The sequence below is a fragment of the Anolis carolinensis genome, unplaced genomic scaffold, assembly GCF_035594765.1.
Source record: "Anolis carolinensis isolate JA03-04 unplaced genomic scaffold, rAnoCar3.1.pri scaffold_13, whole genome shotgun sequence".
Taxonomy (NCBI): Eukaryota; Metazoa; Chordata; class Lepidosauria; order Squamata; family Dactyloidae; genus Anolis; species Anolis carolinensis.
The window spans coordinates 13,650,339-13,668,946 of NW_026943824.1; the positions used below are offsets into that span (position 1 = coordinate 13,650,339).

Genomic DNA, 18,608 nt, shown 5'->3' on the forward strand with positions numbered 1-18,608 from the left:
GAAAGCAAACGGAGGAAGAGAAGGAAGGAAGGAAGACAGGCAGGCAGGAAGGCAAGCAAAGGAGGGAAAAGGGAAGGAAAGATAGAAAAAAGACAAGGGAGAGGAGGGAAGAAGAGAAGGAAGGAAGGAAAGAAGGAAGGAAGGAAAGAAAGAAGGAAGGAAGGCAAGCAGACAGAAGAAGAGAAGGAAGGAAAGATAGAAAGAAGACGAAGGAGGGAAGGAAGGAAAGCAAACAGGGAGAAAGAGAAGGAAGGAAAGATAGAAGGAAGTAAGGAAGGATAGAAAGAAGGAAGACAAGGGGAGGAAAAGAAGAAAGGAAGGCGGTCAAGTAAATAGGAAGACAAGGAAAAATAGAAAGAAAGAAGACAAGGGAGGGAGGAAGAGAAGGAAGGAAGGAAGATAGGAAAGAAGGAAAGCACACAGAGGAAGAGAAGGAAGGAAAGACAGAAAGAAAGAAAAGGGAGGGAAGGAAAGAAAGCAAACAGGGATGAAGATAAGGAAGGAAAGATAGAAGGAAGGAAAGATAGAAGGAAGGAAAGACAGAAGGAAGGAAGACAAGGGAAGGGAGGAAAAGAAGAAAGGAAGGCGGGCAAGTAAATAGGAAGAGAAGGAAAGATAGAAAGAAGGAAGGAAATATAGAAAGAAGGAAGATAAGGGAAGGGAGGGAGGAAGAGAGGGAAGGGAGGAAAGCAGGCGGAGGAAGGCAAAGAAGGGAAGAAAGAAAGAAAGAAAGAAAGAAAGAAAGAAAGAAAGAAAGAAAGAAAAGACGGGGAGGGAGGGAAGGAAGGAAGGAAGGAAGGAAAGCAAACAGGGAGGAAGCAAAGGAAGGAAAGATAAAAGGAAGGAAGACAAGGGAAGAGTAGAAAAGAAGAAAGGAAGGCAGGCAAGTAAATAGGGAGGGAAGAGAAGGAAAGATAGAAAGAAGGAAGACAAGGTAAGGGAGGGAGGAAGAGAAGGAAGGGAAGCAGGGAAGGGAAGGGAGGAAGGAAAGAGAAAGAAGGAAGACGAGGGAGGGAGGGAAAGAGCAAACAGGGAGGAAGAGTAGGAAGGAAAGATAGAAGAAAGGAGAGATAAAAGGAAGGAAAGAGAGAAGGAAGGGAGGGAAGGAAGGGAAGGGAAGAAGAGAAGCAAGGAAGGCAGACAAGTAAACAGGGAGGAAGAGAAGGAGGGAAAGATAAAAGGAAGGAAGGAAAGATAGGAAGAAGGAAGGCAAAGGAAGGGAGGGAGGAAGAGAAGGAAGGAAACCAAACAGGGAGGAAGAGAAGAAAGGAAAGATAGAAAGAAGGAAGACAAGGGAGGGAAGAAAAGAAGGAAAGAAAGACAGGAAGCAAAAGGAGCAAGAGAAAGAAGGAAAGAGAAGGAAGACAAGGAAAGAAAGAAGAGAAGGAAAGGAAGGAAGGAAGACAGCAAGCAAAGGGAGGAAGAGAAGGAAGGAAAGATAGAAGGAAGGAAAACAAGAGAGAGGAGGGAAGAAAAGGAAGGAAGAAGGCAAGCAAACAGAGAGGAAGAGAAGGAAGGGAAGATAGAAGAGAAGAAATACAAGCGAACAGGGAGGGAGGTGAGCGGGAAAGCAGAAAGACACACAAACAAGAAAGAACAGAAGAAATGAAGGATAGAAAGAAATAGAGAAGGGCAGGGAAATATTTGGAAATCTCTGTGAAAGGGGAGCCCAGGAATGGGAATGTGGGAAGTCAACGATTTCCTGACGATAAGAGATGTTTGGTGAACTGCCTCGGATTTGTGCAGAGGCTGGAGGGACATCTGTCGGGAAGGCTCTGATTGGACTGGAGGGTCCCTTCCAATTAATTCTACAATTACGATTCTATAAAAGTGGGTTCAGTGGGTTGAGTCTAGCATTGGGTTTTGGAGGCCATGGGTCTTTCTTGTTTCTCAGGGGCTTCTCTCTCCAGGTGCCACCATGGGCACCACCAACCAAGGCTGGCCTGAGGAATTCGGCTTCCGGCTCGGCGGCCACGGGCCCTGCTTCATCCTGGCCGTGGACGATGGGAGCAGCGCCCAGATGGCCGGCCTGCGCCCCGGGGACCAGGTCCTGGAGGTGGAAGGCCAGCCGGTCTCTGCCTTGTCCTGCGAGGCCTTGGTGGCCTTGGCCCGGCGGTGCCAGAACGTGCCCCCCAGCATCGGGGTGGTCTCCCGCGTCCAGCAAGTGGACCTCCGGCCGGGTCAAGAGGGCTACTTCGGCTTCACTTTGGCCCCCGATATAGGGCCGCCTCTGCAAGTAGAAAACGTAGTCCCAGGCTCCCCGGCCTCTGACTCTGGACTCAAAGCCGGAGACTACGTCCTGGAGGTCAATGGGGTCCCGGTGAAGGTTTACAAAGAGGTGGAGGCCATGATCCACAATAGCCAAGACCGGGGTCTCCAGTTGGGGGTCCTCCGCCTCGGGCGGACCCAAACGCGGAGGGCCAGCAGCGACATCCGGGCCTTTGTCCAGAGTGCGGACGCCATCCACCAGGAGCGGAGGCAGAAGGCCCGGGAGTTCAGCAAGAAGGTACTGATGGAAAATCTGGATGGCCATCTCTCGGGAGGGTTTCGATGGTGAGCCCCTGGGCTCTCTCCCAACTCTAGGGTGCTATGATTCAGAGGCTGGGTATGGCTATCTGTTGGGAGGGCTTGGATGGAGCCTTCCTACATGACAGAAGGGGGTTGGATGGGATTGCCTTTGGGGTCTCTTCCAGCTAGGATTCTATGATATGCAGAGGCGGTCCACCCGACAGGCGAGGGAGGCATTTGCCTGTGGCGCCATCGTCCCGGGGGCGCTCTCAAGCCCCCCCGGGATGATGGCGCCACCCCCCGCCTCCTTCGGCTTGGCGCCGGTCATTCCCGTTGCGGCCTGGTCCTTCCCGGCCGCAGTGGGAATGACCACGGTGGGTAGGACAACCCGCCCCGGCCTGGCCCTTCCCGCCCCGGCCTGGCCCTTCTCGCTGCGAACTGGCCTTGCCACGGCCTCCATCCGGCCTGCACGGCTTGGCCCTGCCCACCACTCTGCGCGGCTCCGCCCACCACGTTGTGTGGCGTGGTGGGCGGAGCCACGCGCCGTGGTTTGGGAAGGGGGGCGCAAAAAATTGCGGGGGGGGGCACAAAAATTCTCTGCCTACCCCTAAAAATTGCCTAGGGACGGCTCTGATGATATGTATGTATATCTATATACAGTAGAGTCTCACTTATCCAAGCTAAACGGGCCGGCAGAAGCTTGGATAAGCGAATAACTTGGATAATAAGGAGGGATTAAGGAAAAGCCTGTTAAACATCAAATTAGGTTATGATTTTACAAATTAAGCACCAAAACATCCTGTTATACAACAAATTGGATAGAAAAGGTAGTTCAATATGCAGTAATGTTATGGTGTAATTACTGTATTTACGAATTTAGCACCAAAATATCATGATATATTGAAAACATTGACTACAAAAATGTGTTGGATAATCCAGAACGTTGGATAAGCGAGTGTTGGATAAGTGAGACTCTACTGTACCTGTATGTATGTAAATAAGTATGTATATGATAAGGTAAAGGTTTCCCCTGACATTAAGTCCAGTCGTGACCGACTCTGGGGGTTGGTGCTCATCTCCATTTCTAAGCCGAAGAACCGGCGTTGTCCATAGACTCCTCCAAGGTCATGTGGGATGACTGCATGGAGCGCCGTTACCTTCCCGCTGGAGCAGTACCTATTCATCTACTCTCATGTGCATATTTTTGACGTTCTGCCGGCCTGTTTATGTTGGATAATTGAGACTCTACTGTATATTTAAAATCTTATGTGCTTAGAACTGGATTATATGAGACCCCTTGTACACAGCTGGATAAAATGCACACCTGAAGTGGATTCTATGGCAGTGTGGAGTCAAGATAATGCAGTTCAAAGCAGATAATATGAGATTATAAATGGGTTATATAGCTATGTGGAAGGGCCTTGAGTCTACACTGCCATATAATCCAGTTGAAATCTGATAATCTGTATTTTATAGGCAGTGTGGAAGAGGCCTAAGTGAGACCTAACTTTGCCTGATTGGGCTGATTGGGTTGCTAGGAGACCAAGTGGGAGGAGCTTAGCCTTCTAACTGGCAGCAATTGGATAAAAACAATTATTCCTCGCTCTCTAATTAGGACTTTATTTTTCTTTTCTTTTTGCTGTATCAACCTAGAGGCGTGGATGAGGGGTTGTGCTGTCAATTTTCTAGGTTGTGGGGTGTTTAGTTTTGTTGTTTTGTTGGTCGCCGGGATTCCATCACTCTTTTATATATATAGACTAGCTGTGCCCGGCCACACGTTGCTGTGGCGAAGTATGGTAGTATGGGAAATAAAGTATTGCATTACTGCGTATTGAATTACCTTTTCTGCCAAATTTGTTGTATAACATGATGTTTTGGTGCTTCATTTGTAAAATCATAACATAATTTGATGTTTAATAGGCTTTTCCTTAATGCCTCCTTATTATCCAACATATTCACTTATCCAACATGCTGCCGGCCCGTTTATGTTGGATAAGTGAGACTCTACTGTAGTTGGACTGGATGGCTTGTGGTCCCTCCCAACTCTAGGATATCAATCATACAAGTCGCTTCTGGTGTTAGAGAATTGGCCATCTGCAAGGACGTTGCCCAGAGGATGCCTGGATATTTGATTTTTTACCATCCTTGTGGGAGCTGATAGAGGGAGCTCACCCACTCTTTCTGGATTTGAACCCCCAACCTGTCGGTCAGCAGTTCTGCCAGCACAAGGGTTTAACCCATTGCACCACCAGGGGCTTATACTCAGGTATAAGCTGGCCCAAATACAATCCGAGACATCTAATTTTACCTTTAATAAGATAAGACTGTCCAACCTTGCTTACCTATATACTCGAGTATAAGTTGACCCAAATATAAGCCGACCAGGACCCTAAAAAAGGGCTGAAAAACATGGCTTATACTGGAGTATATACGGTATATACACACACATGCACATACACATGCACATATACATACATATATACATACATGTGGTTGCACTGAATCACCCTTGCAAAACTACAACTCCCAGAATTGCCAAGGCAGTTAAACTGGTACAGTAGATTCTTACTTATCCAAGCTAAACAGGCCGGCAGAAGCTTGGATAAGCGAATATCTTGGATAATAAGGAGGGATTAGGGAAAAGCCTATTAAACATCAAATTAGGTTATGATTTTACAAATTAAGCACCAAAACATCATGTTGCACAACGAATTTGACAGAAAAAGTAGTTCAATACTCAGTAATGTTATGTTGTAATTACTGTATTTACGAATTTAGCACCAAAATATCACTATATATTAAAAACATTGACTACAAAAATGGCTTGGATAATCCAGAAGCTTGGATAAGTGAGATTCTACTGTACCATTAAATCTATGGTTATTATTATTATTATTATTATTATTATTATTATTATTATTATTATTATTAGCAACATTAACATAGCAAAATATAAGTATTAGGTAAAGGTAAGTATTATATATTACTATAAATAAAGTATTGAGGAACTGGTGGTTGTTAAGGTAAAGGGTAAAGGTGTGGAGTCCAGATAATCCAGTTAAAGCAGATAATATAAGATTATATGGGTTATATAGCTGTGTGGAAGGCCCTTGAGTCTACACTGCCATCTAATCCAGTTAAAATCTGATAATTTGTATTTTATAGGCAGTGTGGAAGAGGCCTAAGGGAGGCCTAACTCTGCCTGTCCCCTGGGCTGAGTGGGTTGCTAGGAGACCAAGTAGCAGTGCTTAGCCTTCTAACTGGCAGCAATTGGATAAAAATAATTATTCCTCTCCCTCTAATTAGGACTTTATTTTTCTTTTCTTTTTGTTGTATCAACCTAGAGGCGTGGATGATGGGTTGTGTTGTCAATTTTCGAGGTTGTGGGGTGTTTAGTTTTGTTGTTTTGGCGGTCGCCAGGATTCCATCACTCTTTTATATATATAGATATTGTACTATAACAGTATATTGTAGTATTATTAGTAATATAAATACAATTATAATAGTGTATTATGATGATGCGCCACACAGTCCTAAAAATTATTATTATTATTATTGACACAATGACATAGGATGACACAGCAAACAAGATAGATATGCTGGATTTCATATCACAAAATCACAAGTCGAACACTTCCCAAGTGTCCAGGACTGTGTGATGTATTTTAGTTATTATTATCAACACAACGACGTTGTATGGCACAGCAAACAAGATAGATATGCTGGATTTCGTTTCGCAAAACCACAAGTCGAACACTTCCCAAGTGTCTAGGACTGTGTGATGTATTTTCTGATGATGTGTGCAGATCCCAGTAGGGTGGCCTTTTGCAGTTGGCAGATGGTGATTTTGTCAATGTCTATTGTTTCCAAATGCCGGCTGAGATCTTTTGGCACAGCACCCAGTGTGCCCATCACCACCGGGACCACCTGTACTGGTTTCTGCCAGAGTCTTTGAAGTTCAATCTTGAGGTCCTGAGAGCGGCTGAGTTTTTCCTGTTGTTTTTCATCTATGCGACTGTCACCTGGGATGGCAACATCAATGATCCAAACCTTTTTCTTTTCCACAACTGTGATGTCCGGTGTGTTGTGTTCCAGAACTTTGTCAGTCTGGATTCGGAAGTCCCACAGTATCTTTGCGTGCTCATTTTCCAATACTTTTGCAGGTTTGTGATCCCACCAGTTCTTTGCTGCTGGGAGGTGGTACTTGAGGCATAAGTTCCAATGAATCATTTGGGCCACATAGTTGTGCCTCTGTTTGTAGTCTGTCTGTGCGATTTTCTTACAGCAGCTGAGGATATGATCAATGGTTTCGTCGGTTTCCTTGCACAGTCTGCATTTTGGGTCATCAGCTGATTTTTCAATCTTGGCCTTAATTGCATTTGTTCTGATGGCTTGCTCCTGGGCTGCAAGGATCAGGCCTTCTGTCTCCTTCTTCAGGGTCCCATTCGTGAGCCAGAGCCAGGTCTTCTCCTTATCAGCTTTTCCTTCAATTTTGTCAAGGAACTTTCCATGCAGTGTTTTGTTGTGCCAGCTGTCAGCTCTAGTTTGTAGTTCGGTTTTCTTGTACTGGTTTTTTGTCTGCTGTGTTTTGAGGAGTTTCTGATTTTTGACTTCAATCAAAGCAGGTTCTTCACTTTGCTTGACATATTCTGCCAGGGCATGTTCTTCTTCTTTGACTGCTTGCTTTACTTGTAAGAGTCCTCTGCCCCCTGATCTTCTAGGCAGATATAGCCGGTCAACATCACTGCGAGGGTGCAGTGAATGATGAATGGTCATGAGTTTTCTTGTTTTTCTGTCCAAATTGTCCAGTTCCACCTGTGTCCAATTTATAATGCCAGCAGTATATCTTATGACAGGTATGGCCCAGGTGTTTATGGCCTTGATGGTGTTGCCTCCATTGAGCTTGCTTTTGAGAATTTTTCTGACCCTTTGTGTGTATTCTTTGCTGACCACAGTTTTCACATGTTCATGCTTGATGTTGTCCAGCTGTAGTATGCCCAGATATTTATAGGCCTCTGGCTGGTGACACTTTATTGTTTGGCCATTGGGCATATTTATGCCCTCACTTTCAATGATTTTTCCCTTCTTCAATGCCACTGTCGAACATTTGTCCAAACCAAACTCCATGTTGATATCAGTGCTAAAAATTCGGACAGTGTTGGTCAGAGACTGGATTTCAGTTTCCGTTTTCCCATATAGCTTCAGGTCATCCATGTACATCAAATGTGAAATTTTGTGAGAATTCTTAGATATTTGATAGCCGAGATTTGTTTTTTGTAAGATTGTTGACAGAGGGATCATGGCAATAATGAAAAGCAGAGGGGACAATGAATCTCCCTGGAAAATTCCTCTCCTGATGTTGACAAGTCCATAACTTTCATTTCCAACAAACAGTTCAGTTTTCCAGTGCTCCATCATGTTTTCAATGAAGGTGCCAACGTTTTTACTAATCCCGATGGCGTCCAGGCACTTGATGATCCAGCTGTGTGGGAGTGAGTCAAAGGCCTTTTTGTAGTCAATCCACGTCATGTGAAGATTAGCTTTTCGGCTCTTACAGTTCTCCAGAATCATTTTGTCAATCAATAACTGGTCTTTTGTGCCCCTGCTTTTCCGTTTGTTGCCTTTCTGTTCATCTGGCAAGATGTTTTTTTCTTCAAGATAGTCTTGAATTCTGTCAGCTATGATGCCAGTCAGTAGTTTAAACATAGTGGGCAGACACGTTATTGGCCTATAGTTTCCTGGTGCTGCTCCTTTTGCTGGATCCTTTTGTATCAGGTATGTTCTTCCAGTTGTTAGCCATTCACGGATACTTCCTTTCTGCAGCATCTCATTGAATTGTTGGGCCATTTTTCCATGTAAACTAATCAGATGTTTGAGCCAAAATCCATGAAGTTGATCACTACCAGGCGATGTCCAGTTCTTGACTTTTTGCACTCGTTTGCTGATCATTTCAGTTGTTATTTCCATCAGTTCCATTTTGTTCTGTGAGAATTTTCCTTCAAACTCCTTTATCCACCCAGCGTTTTTGTTGTAGTTTTTATTATTTTCCCAAAGTTCTTTCCAGAACTTTGTTGTTGCAGTTTTCTCTGGCTTTATGGTTACTGTGTCTGTTGTTTGGTTCAGACTCTGGTAGAACCGTCTTTGGTCTGATTGAAACAGTTGATTTTGTCTGTACTGGATGATTCTGGCTTCATACCTTTCAATTTTTCTGGCTGTTGCTGTAATTTGTTCTTTCACGATTTCCAAAGCTTCTTCAATTTTTCTGGTGTTCAGCCAGTACTTTCGGATCAGGTATTGCTTGATTTTGTCATTCTTCAGTTTCCTCTCTTTCATATTTTTCAGGTTACTTGCATCTGATCTAAGTTTCTTGATTTTCAACTCTAGCCTGACCTTCCACTTTGGTTTTCCAGTCGATTTTCTTTGGGGCTGCCTTGGTTGTAGGAGCCCAAGCTCTTCTGTTACTATCACTGCTGCACTGTAGGCATACTGGTTGGTTTGTTCAATTGATGTTATTTGGACAGTGGAGAGTGCTGCATTCACATCTTTCATGAGAGGCGCCAGGTGTCTCTTGGGCACTGTTTTTAGAGTTGGGAGCCGCTGTCTTATTGCATTTGCTGCAGCATGAGCCATGATCTTATCCTTGAGCTCTTGTTGTCTTGCTGTCAAGGTTCCTGGTGGTTCAACAGATGTTTCAAGTGCTGGTTCCTCAAATTCTTGCAAAAACTCCACACTTTCTTCTGGTTCAATCTGTTCCACCATTCCAAGTGTTGCTGGAGTCTCTGCTGCTGTCTGTGCTGTGGTCTGATGGTAATCTACTTTGCAAATTTTCTGGATTTCTTCGAGTTCAACTTCACTGAACACTTTGTTTCTGATTATGAATCTTCGTTGGTCAGCCAGTCGGGGTTCTGTTATCTGTGAGTCAGGGTACTCTTGTTTCCATAGCTGATGCATCCTTTTTTGGTAGCCACGCCTTTGAGGTTCAGATTTGTAGTAGCATTTCATAATTGTGCGGTTTTCTGGCATTGTATATTTTTGCCGCTTCTGTGACTGTCCATTTGGGTTTTGATGATTCCGTAGCCCACTTGTCGATGGATGTCCAGAATCAGCAGCATCCACCGCGGTCCTTTTTATCCTGGGCGACGACCGAGCCAGTATAGACTTCGTTTGGGTTTGATTCTCCATAATGCTAATGGGTTACGTGCTCTTGGTTGTGCTCCTCAGCTGAGGCCTCTCTGGCTTGGTTGGACCTGCCGGTAGTTACACTACCGCCAGCACAGCCCTCAGTCATCATTGGAGCAGCTAAGCCCCCCCACCACGTCAAGGTGGCACCTGCGGGGGGGATTAGTTATTATTATTATTATTATTATTATTATTATTATTATTATTATCATCATCATTATTATTATTAACGTATTATGGTTGTAGATGTCTTTGTTTTCCTTGGTGTTGTTGGAAGCGTGGGTGGGTGACAACTGCAATGCACAATGCGACAATATAATAAGGGCTTACAACGCCCGTGAAATGAGCCCGGGGACTGTAAATTTTGGAGCAAATTACTAGCTTTCAGAAGACGGGGAAAGCCTCCTTTTCCTCCTCCGCGAATGCAGCCGAACATCTGGATCTAGAGTTTCACCTTTGCTTTTGAAATTCCTCCCTGAGGATCGGTACCTTTGAGACGAAAATATCCCCTCCAAAGCGATGCCTTGAAAGGCGCCCTTTCCAAAGTCGGGCACCTTTCTTTCAAGGCCGCTTTGCCTGAAATAGAAAGCAGACCATTGGGAACAGCAGAGATTGTGCTCCATAATGGAACAGGAGCATCATGATGGTTTCCAATCCCTAAAACCCACAACGAACCCCAAGATAGGTGCAACCAGAAAGAAGCCCATTCCTCGTTCTTTTAAAAATATGTTGCCAAAACTGGGCTTGACTCGAGTATGATCCCCATATTTTTGGTGGATATATTCTAGGACTTTGCATGGTTGCACAAATAGCAAACCCTACTGCAAACAAATCATACTATAGAGTTGCATTGGAGGACCACAGCATCCTTATTATTATTACTAGCTGTGTCCGGCCACGTGTTGCTGTGGCTTAGTTGGTGGTTAGGAAGCAGCCTGGCTTTGAAGCTGCAAAGCTGTTCAGTGCTATTCAAGGTGGCTAATGGGGATCCCTCTGGTTAGGAAGCAGCCTGGCTTTGAAGCTGCAAGGCTGTTCAGTGCTATTCAAGGTGGCCAACTGAGGATCCTTCTGGTTAGGAAGCAGCCTGGCTTTGAAGCTGCAAGGCTGTTCAGTGCTATTCAAGGTGGCCAATGGGGGATCCCTCTGGTTAGGAAGCAGCCTGGCTTTGAAGCTGCAAGGCTGTTCAGTGCTATTCAAGGTGGCCAATGGGGGATCCTTCTGGTTAGGAAGCAGCCTGGCTTTGAAGCTGCAAGGCTGTTCAGTGCTATTCAAGGTGGCCAATGGGGGATCCCTCTGGTTAGGAAACAGCCTGGCTTTGAAGCTGCAAGGCTGTTCAGTGCTATTCAAGGTGGTCAACGGAGGATCCCTCTGGTTAGGAAGCAGCCTGGCTTTGAAGCTGCAAGGCTGTTCAGTGCTATTCAAGGTGGCCAACGGAGGATCTCTCTGGTTAGGAAGCAGCCTGGCTTTGAAGCTGCAAAGCTGTTCAGTGCTATTCAAGGTGGCCAACGGAGGATCCCTCTGGTTAGAAAGCAGCCTGGCTTTGAAGCTGCAAGGCTGTTCAGTGCTATTCAAGGTGGCCAACGGAGGATCTCTCTGGTTAGGAAGCAGCCTGGCTTTGAAGCTGCAAGGCTGTTCAGTGCTATTCAAGGTGGCCAACGGAGGATCCCTCTGGTTAGGAAGCAGCCTGGCTTTGAAGCTGCAAGGCTGTTCAGTGCTATTCAAGGTGGCCAATGGGGGATCCCTCTGGTTAGGAAACAGCCTGGCTTTGAAGCTGCAAGGCTGTTCAGTGCTATTCAAGGTGGTCAACGGAGGATCTCTCTGGTTAGGAAGCAGCCTGGCTTTGAAGCTGCAAGGCTGTTCAGTGCTATTCAAGGTGGCCAACGGAGGATCCCTCTGGTTAGAAAGCAGCCTGGCTTTGAAGCTGCAAGGCTGTTCAGTGCTATTCAAGGTGGCCAACGGAGGATCTCTCTGGTTAGGAAGCAGCCTGGCTTTGAAGCTGCAAGGCTGTTCAGTGCTATTCAAGGTGGCCAACGGAGGATCTCTCTGGTTAGGAAACAGCCTGGCTTTGAAGCTGCAAGGCTGTTCAGTGCTATTCAAGGTGGTCAACGGAGGATCCCTCTGGTTAGGAAGCAGCCTGGCTTTGAAGCTGCAAGGCTGTTCAGTGCTATTCAAGGTGGCCAACGGAGGATCTCTCTGGTTAGGAAGCAGCCTGGCTTTGAAGCTGCAAGGCTGTTCAGTGCTATTCAAGGTGGCCAACGGAGGATCCCTCTGGTTAGAAAGCAGCCTGGCTTTGAAGCTGCAAGGCTGTTCAGTGCTATTCAAGGTGGCCAACGGAGGATCTCTCTGGTTAGGAAGCAGCCTGGCTTTGAAGCTGCAAGGCTGTTCAGTGCTATTCAAGGTGGCCAACGGAGGATCCCTCTGGTTAGGAAGCAGCCTGGCTTTGAAGCTGCAAGGCTGTTCAGTGCTATTCAAGGTGGCCAATGGGGGATCCCTCTGGTTAGGAAACAGCCTGGCTTTGAAGCTGCAAGGCTGTTCAGTGCTATTCAAGGTGGTCAACGGAGGATCCCTCTGGTTAGGAAGCAGCCTGGCTTTGAAGCTGCAAGGCTGTTCAGTGCTATTCAAGGTGGCCAACGGAGGATCCCTCTGGTTAGAAAGCAGCCTGGCTTTGAAGCTGCAAGGCTGTTCAGTGCTATTCAAGGTGGCCAACGGAGGATCTCTCTGGTTAGGAAGCAGCCTGGCTTTGAAGCTGCAAGGCTGTTCAGTGCTATTCAAGGTGGCCAACGGAGGATCCCTCTGGTTAGGAAGCAGCCTGGCTTTGAAGCTGCAAGGCTGTTCAGTGCTATTCAAGCTGGCCAACCGAGGAGCCCTGTGGTTAGGAAGCAGCCAGGCTTTGAAGCTGCAAGGCTGTTCAGTGCTATTCAAGGTGGCCAACAGAGGATCCTTCTGGTTAAGAATATGGTGTATTGTGACCAAATTTGGTGGCAATTGGTCCAGTGGTTTTGTTGTTAACTCGGTCCTACAAGTGGACAGTATATTTTTATATATATAGATTATTGCCATAATCATCTGTATTTATACTATGCTTTTTCTGTTACAGAAGACTCAAACATTAAAAACTCATGTGAATTAAAACACATGCAAACATCAAAATAAAAATGTTAAAAAATGTGGCGTTAAAAGCAATAAAGCTACTACACAAATCAACGAAGCTACATAAAACGCAGCTCTCGGGGTGCAATTATTTATTTATTATTTATTTATTCCACTCTTCTTTCTCACCCCAAAGGGGACTCAGGGCGGATTACAATGAACACATATATGGCAAACATTCAATGCCAACAGACAAACAACGTATATAGACAGACACAGAGGCATTTAACATTTTTTTCCAGCTTCACGATTCCGGCCACAGGGGGAGCTGTTGCTTCACTGTCCACTAGTGGCTGTACTTCCTCATTCCTTTCCTCATGTTTTGCTGGCAGTTTTATGATGTTGTAAATTAGTTAAATTAGCCTCCCGCATAAAGCATACCTAAATTTCCCTACTTGACAGATGCAACTGTCTTTCGGGGCTGCATAGGTCAACAGCAAGCCGGGCTATTTAATGGTCGGGGGCTTAATCTGACCCGGGCTTCGAACTCATGACCTCTCGGTCAGTAGTGATTTATTGCAGCTGGTTACTAGCCAGCTGCGCCACAGCCCGGCCCCCAATTATTGCAGCTTGATAGCACTTGAACTGCCCTGTTGTGGGAAAGTCATAGTTTCGGCAGGTCTTTGTGCATCACATTGAGTTCAAGTGGCGTCAAACCGCGTTCCCGCTCCAGTGCAGACGCAGCCTTGGATCCTTGAAGTGTTGAAAGGAAGGCATTGAGCGCTTTCCTTGCTGCGGACGGCGTCACCTTGAATCGTCCAGGGATCATGTCCCTCCCAATCATGTGACCATGCAATATTTTGGGATGTAGGTTAGCAAAATCTTGTTTAAAGTGGGGCAGCACCAAAATGGGCTGCGAGGAACCGTTCCCTGATGCCGTTCACTCCACTTTCTGTCACTTTTCTCGTATTGCTTCTGGGTTGCATATCAACCTGTTACGAATAACTTTTCAATAACTTCAAAGCATTGTTTTGCAATTTTCCAGCAAGAGAAAGTGTACCAGAACTTGTAAACAAAGAACGACATTGGACATACAGACATACAGATTTTATGTAACTACATTGAATCCACAAACAACCCCCAGTTACATTGGAAAACAAACAAGGAAAGAATTACATTTTTACTCAGCATTCACACCGCACATATACATTAATTCATCCTCAGTCATCCAAATATTACCATATGTTGATGTATGTTGTTTTGACAACTGACTGTTGTGTACATGCTGGAAACCGCCCTGAGTCCTCTCGAGGAAATGGATCAGTATATAAATAAATTATTATTATTATTATTATTATTATTATTATTATTATTATTATTTTCGTGTTAGGAGCAACTTGAGAAACTGCAAGTCACTTCTGGTGTGAGAGAATTGGCTGTCTGCAAGGACGTTGCCCAGGGGACATTGCCCAGATGTTTTTTGATGTTTTTATCATCCTTGTGGGAGGCTTCTCTCATGTCCCGGCATGGAGCTAGAGCTGACAGAGGAAGCTCATCCACGCTCTCCCCAGGTTGAATTTGAACCTGGCAGCCTTCAGGTCAGCAACATAACCTTCAAGTCACAAGGCTTTAACCCACTGCGCCATCGGGGACATAATAATAATAATAATAATAATAATAATAATAATAATAATAAGTAGTAGTAGTAGTAGTAGTAGTAGTAGTAGTATTACTGGGATCTGCGCGCATCATCCGAAAATACATCACACAGTCCTAGTCACTTGAAAAGTTTTCGACTTCTGATTTTGTGATACAAAATTCAGCATATCTATTTTGTTTGCTCTGTCATACAATAATAATAATAATAATAATAATAATAATAATAATAATAATAATAATAATATAGACTACATCCACACTGTAGAATGAATACAGTTCAACACAATTCGAATTGCAATGGTTCAAGATTATGGGATCCTGGGAGTTAGATTTTTGGCCTCTCAACAAACTACAGCTCCAAGGATTCAATAGCATTGAGCCATAGGAAATTAATGTGGTATCAACCTGTATTTATTCTAATCTATATCCTTGGAATGAAAGAATGTGACACTAGGATTTTTTGGCTTTGTTTTGGCCACCGTTTTCTGCCGCAGGTGCAAGAGATCCTGGGGGATGAACCCGAACTCAAGGAGAAGATGTTCACCATCCTCAAGCAATTTGCGGCCGAGAGGAAGGTGGACGACTTGGCCTATGCGCTGGCCATGCTCTTCACCAAGGACTCCCACCGCCTCCTCATTGACAATATCAGGTAAGTGTTTCACCCCACTTTTGGACATCTTTCCTCTCGTCTTGCCCCTTTGCCCGCCCCTTCTTGCCACTGCTGCAAACCGGCTCCGAAGTGTCAAACCAGAGTGCATCCACACTGCAGGTTTAGTACAGTTCAACGCCACTTGAACCGCCATGGCTCAAGACAAGTGGAATTACTTCAGCCCTCTTTGGAAGGGAATGCAAACTGTCTTGGAAAGCTACAGCTTCCACGATTCCACTGATACCAAACAATACTAATAAAATACCCGGAATCCCATAGCATTGAGCCATGACTGTTTAAAGTGGTGCCAAACTGCATTCACTCAACAATGTAGATGCACCCAAAGGAGATTGGGACCTTAGTGAAATTTCAACTCCCAGCATCCCATAGCATTGAGCCATGATGGTTTAAAGCGATGCCAAACTGCATTCACTCAACAATGTAGATTCACCCAAAGGAGATTGGGGACTTAGTGAAACTACAAATCCCAGCATCCCATAGCATTGAGCCATGACTGTTTAAAGTGGTGCCAAACTGCATTCACTCAACAATGTAGATGCACCCAAAGGAGATTGGGGACTTGGTGAAACTACAACTCCCAGCATCCCAGAGCATTGAGCCATGACTGTTTAAAGTGGTGCCAAACTGCATTCACTAAACAATGTAGATGCACCCAAAGGAGATTGGGGACTATGGTGTCTGTTGGACTCTTTGCCTTAAAAAACCTGAGTCTGTGCTGATTCTTGAGTGTGGGCTAGCTGTAATTAAGGCTAGCTGCCCTATTATTGTTAGGAAGGTGAGGCGTGGCTATTGTTTTGAAAGTGTAGACTTCCTGTTGAAGCTTTCTGAGCCAGAAGCTGAACTCAAGTGGCAGCTGAGTTCATGCAGAGGTGAGGAGAGGAAGCAAGAAGGCAGCTTTGCTCCTTTGCTTTAGGTAAGGCCTGTCTTGGAGAACGGGAGAAGTCCCAGAAGATTGGAGGAGGGCAAATGTGGTCCCTATCTTCAAGAAGGGAAAAAAGAACAACCCAAACAATTACCGTCCGGTCAGCCTCACGTCGATACCAGGCAAGATTCTGGAAAAGATCATTAAGGAAGTGGTCTGCAAACACTTAGAAACAAATGCAGTCATTGCTAATAGTCAACACGGATTTACCAAAAACAAGTCATGCCAGACTCATCTGATCTCTTTTTTCGATAGAGTTACGAGTTGGGTCGATACAGGGAATGCCGTGGATGTAGCGTACCTGGATTTCAGTAAGGCCTTCGACAAAGTCCCCCACGACCTTCTGGCAAACAAACTAGTAAAATGTGGGCTAGACAAAACTACGGTTAGGTGGATCTGTAATTGGCTAAGCGAACGAACCCAAAGGGTGATTCTCACCAATGCGTCGTCTTCATCTTGGAAAGAAGTGACAAGTGGAGTGCCGCAGGGTTCCGTCCTGGGTCCGGTTTTGTTCAACATCTTTACTAATGACTTAGACGAAGGGTTAGAAGGCACGATCATCAAGTTTGCAGACAACACCAAACTGGGAGGGATAGCTAACACTCCAGAAGACAGGAGCAGAATTCAAAACGTTCTTAATAGACTAGAGAGATGGGCCGAAACTAACAAAATGAAGTTCAACAGGGACAAATGCAAGATACTCCACTTCGGCAGAAAAAATGGAATGCAAAGATACAGAATGGGGGACGATGCCTGGCTAGACAGCAGTGTGTGCGAAAAAGACCTTGGAGTCCTCGTGGACAACAAGTTAAACATGAGCCAGCAATGTGATGCGGCTGCTTAAAATGCCAGTGGGATTCTGGCCTGCATCAAAAGGGGAATAGCGTCTAGATCCAGGGAAGTCCTGCTCCCCTCTCTTCTGCCTTGGTCAGACCACACCTGGAATCACACTGAGTCCAATTCTGGGCACCACAGTTGAAGGGAGATGTTGACAAGCTGGAAATCATCCAGAGGAGTGCGACTAAAACGATCAAGGGTCTGGAGAACAAGCCCTATGAGGAGCGACTTAAAGAACTGGGCATGTTTAGCCTGCAGAAGAGAAGGCTGAGAGGAGACATGATAGCCATGTACAAATATGTGAAGGGAAGTCATAGGGAGGAGGGAGCAAGCTTGTTTTCTGCTGCCCTGCAGACTAGGACGCAATGGAACAATGGCTTCAAACTACAGGAAAGGAGATTCCACCTGAACATCAGGAAGAACTTCCTCACTGTGAGAAGGGCTGTTCATCAGTGGAACTCTCTGTCCCGGACTGTGGTGGAGGCTCCTTCTTTGGAGGCTTTTAAGCAGAGGCTGGATGGCCATCTGTCAGGGGTGCTTTGAATGCGATTTCCTGCTTCTTGGCAGGGGGTTGGACTGGATGGCCCCTGAGGTCTCTTCCAACTCTACTATTCTATGATTCTAGGACTTAGTGAAACTACAACTCCCAGCATCCCATAGCATTGCGCTATGACTGTTTAAACTGCATCTGTTTCCCTTAACCTGCCTGCCTTCCCCTACTCATTCCTTTTGCCCTCTTTAACCCAACTGCAATGTTGTTTGGCTAGTTTCATCCATGCAATTTGGGAGGAAAGGAGGGGCATTTATATAGGATTCACACAACCTCAAGCCGGTCATAATGTCTTCCCTGCGCATCCATAGGGGACTCTTGCTTTGCCGGGAAGGGATTAGAGGCCTTTGGAGCCGAGCGCTGGGTCTTTAGGCAATCAGGCCTCCATCTGGCCCTGTTTTCCGCCTCCCGGCTCCTAATCTGGGGACGGGGCGAAGCTGGGATTTCCAGCGCGGCCTCACGCAGGGGTCAGCCGAGGGGAGGGCAGAGGCGCCCCAAAGAGGCATCGGACGGACTCCCCAAAGCAGGACCCGGTTACTACGAGCATTGTTTCCAATTGCATAAAAACAATAGCATGTGATCCATGACGTTTACCCCTTTTGCACCCCATAATGCATTTGTTTAGTCTGGGACATCCCTGCTCAAATCCAAATGGAGACATGTGTACATCAAACACAGAACTTTTGTAAAGAATGAGCCAAGTATAGGATGTTAATTACTGTAACCGTTGCAATGGTTTCAATGTTGCAAGCTGCTTGGCAACAACAATAATAATAACCCTGTACAGATGGGGAAGCCTTAGCATTGAACGGTTGTGTTGTTAAAGTGCGAAGTATGGAACCCTGCACAGACGGGGAAGCCCTAGCATTGGACGGTTGTGTTGTTCAAGTGCGAAGTATGGAACCCTGCGCAGACGGGGAAGCCTTAGCATTGAACGGTTGTGTTGTTAAAGTGCGAAGTATGGAACCCTGCGCAGATGGGGAAGCCTTAGCATTGAACGGTTGTGTTGTTCAAGTGCGAAGTATGGAACCCTGCGCAGACGGGGAAGCCTTAGCATTGAACGGTTGTGTTGTTAAAGTGCGAAGTATGGAACCCTGCGGAGACGGGGAAGCCTTAGCATTGGACGGTTGTGTTGTTAAAGTGCGAAGTATGGAACCCTGCGCAGATGGGGAAGCCTTAGCATTGAACGGTTG

General features: G+C 45.6%; 2 protein-coding genes across 2 annotated transcripts in view; one reads left to right on the forward strand and one right to left on the reverse strand.

Moving 5' to 3' along the window:
- The window catches only part of zdhhc4 (zinc finger DHHC-type palmitoyltransferase 4), a 61,356-nt gene that overhangs the window by 16,886 nt on the left and 25,862 nt on the right, over positions 1-18,608 (reverse strand). The gene's annotated exons all lie outside the window — the stretch shown is intronic.
- The window catches only part of grid2ip (Grid2 interacting protein), a 75,535-nt gene continuing 58,694 nt past the window's right edge, over positions 1,768-18,608 (forward strand). The window contains exons 1-2 of the mRNA XM_062964698.1: positions 1,768-2,506; positions 14,931-15,085. Of these exons, the coding sequence (XP_062820768.1) occupies positions 1,919-2,506; positions 14,931-15,085 (743 nt within the window). The 5' untranslated portion in view covers positions 1,768-1,918. The remainder of the gene's footprint in view (positions 2,507-14,930; positions 15,086-18,608) is intronic.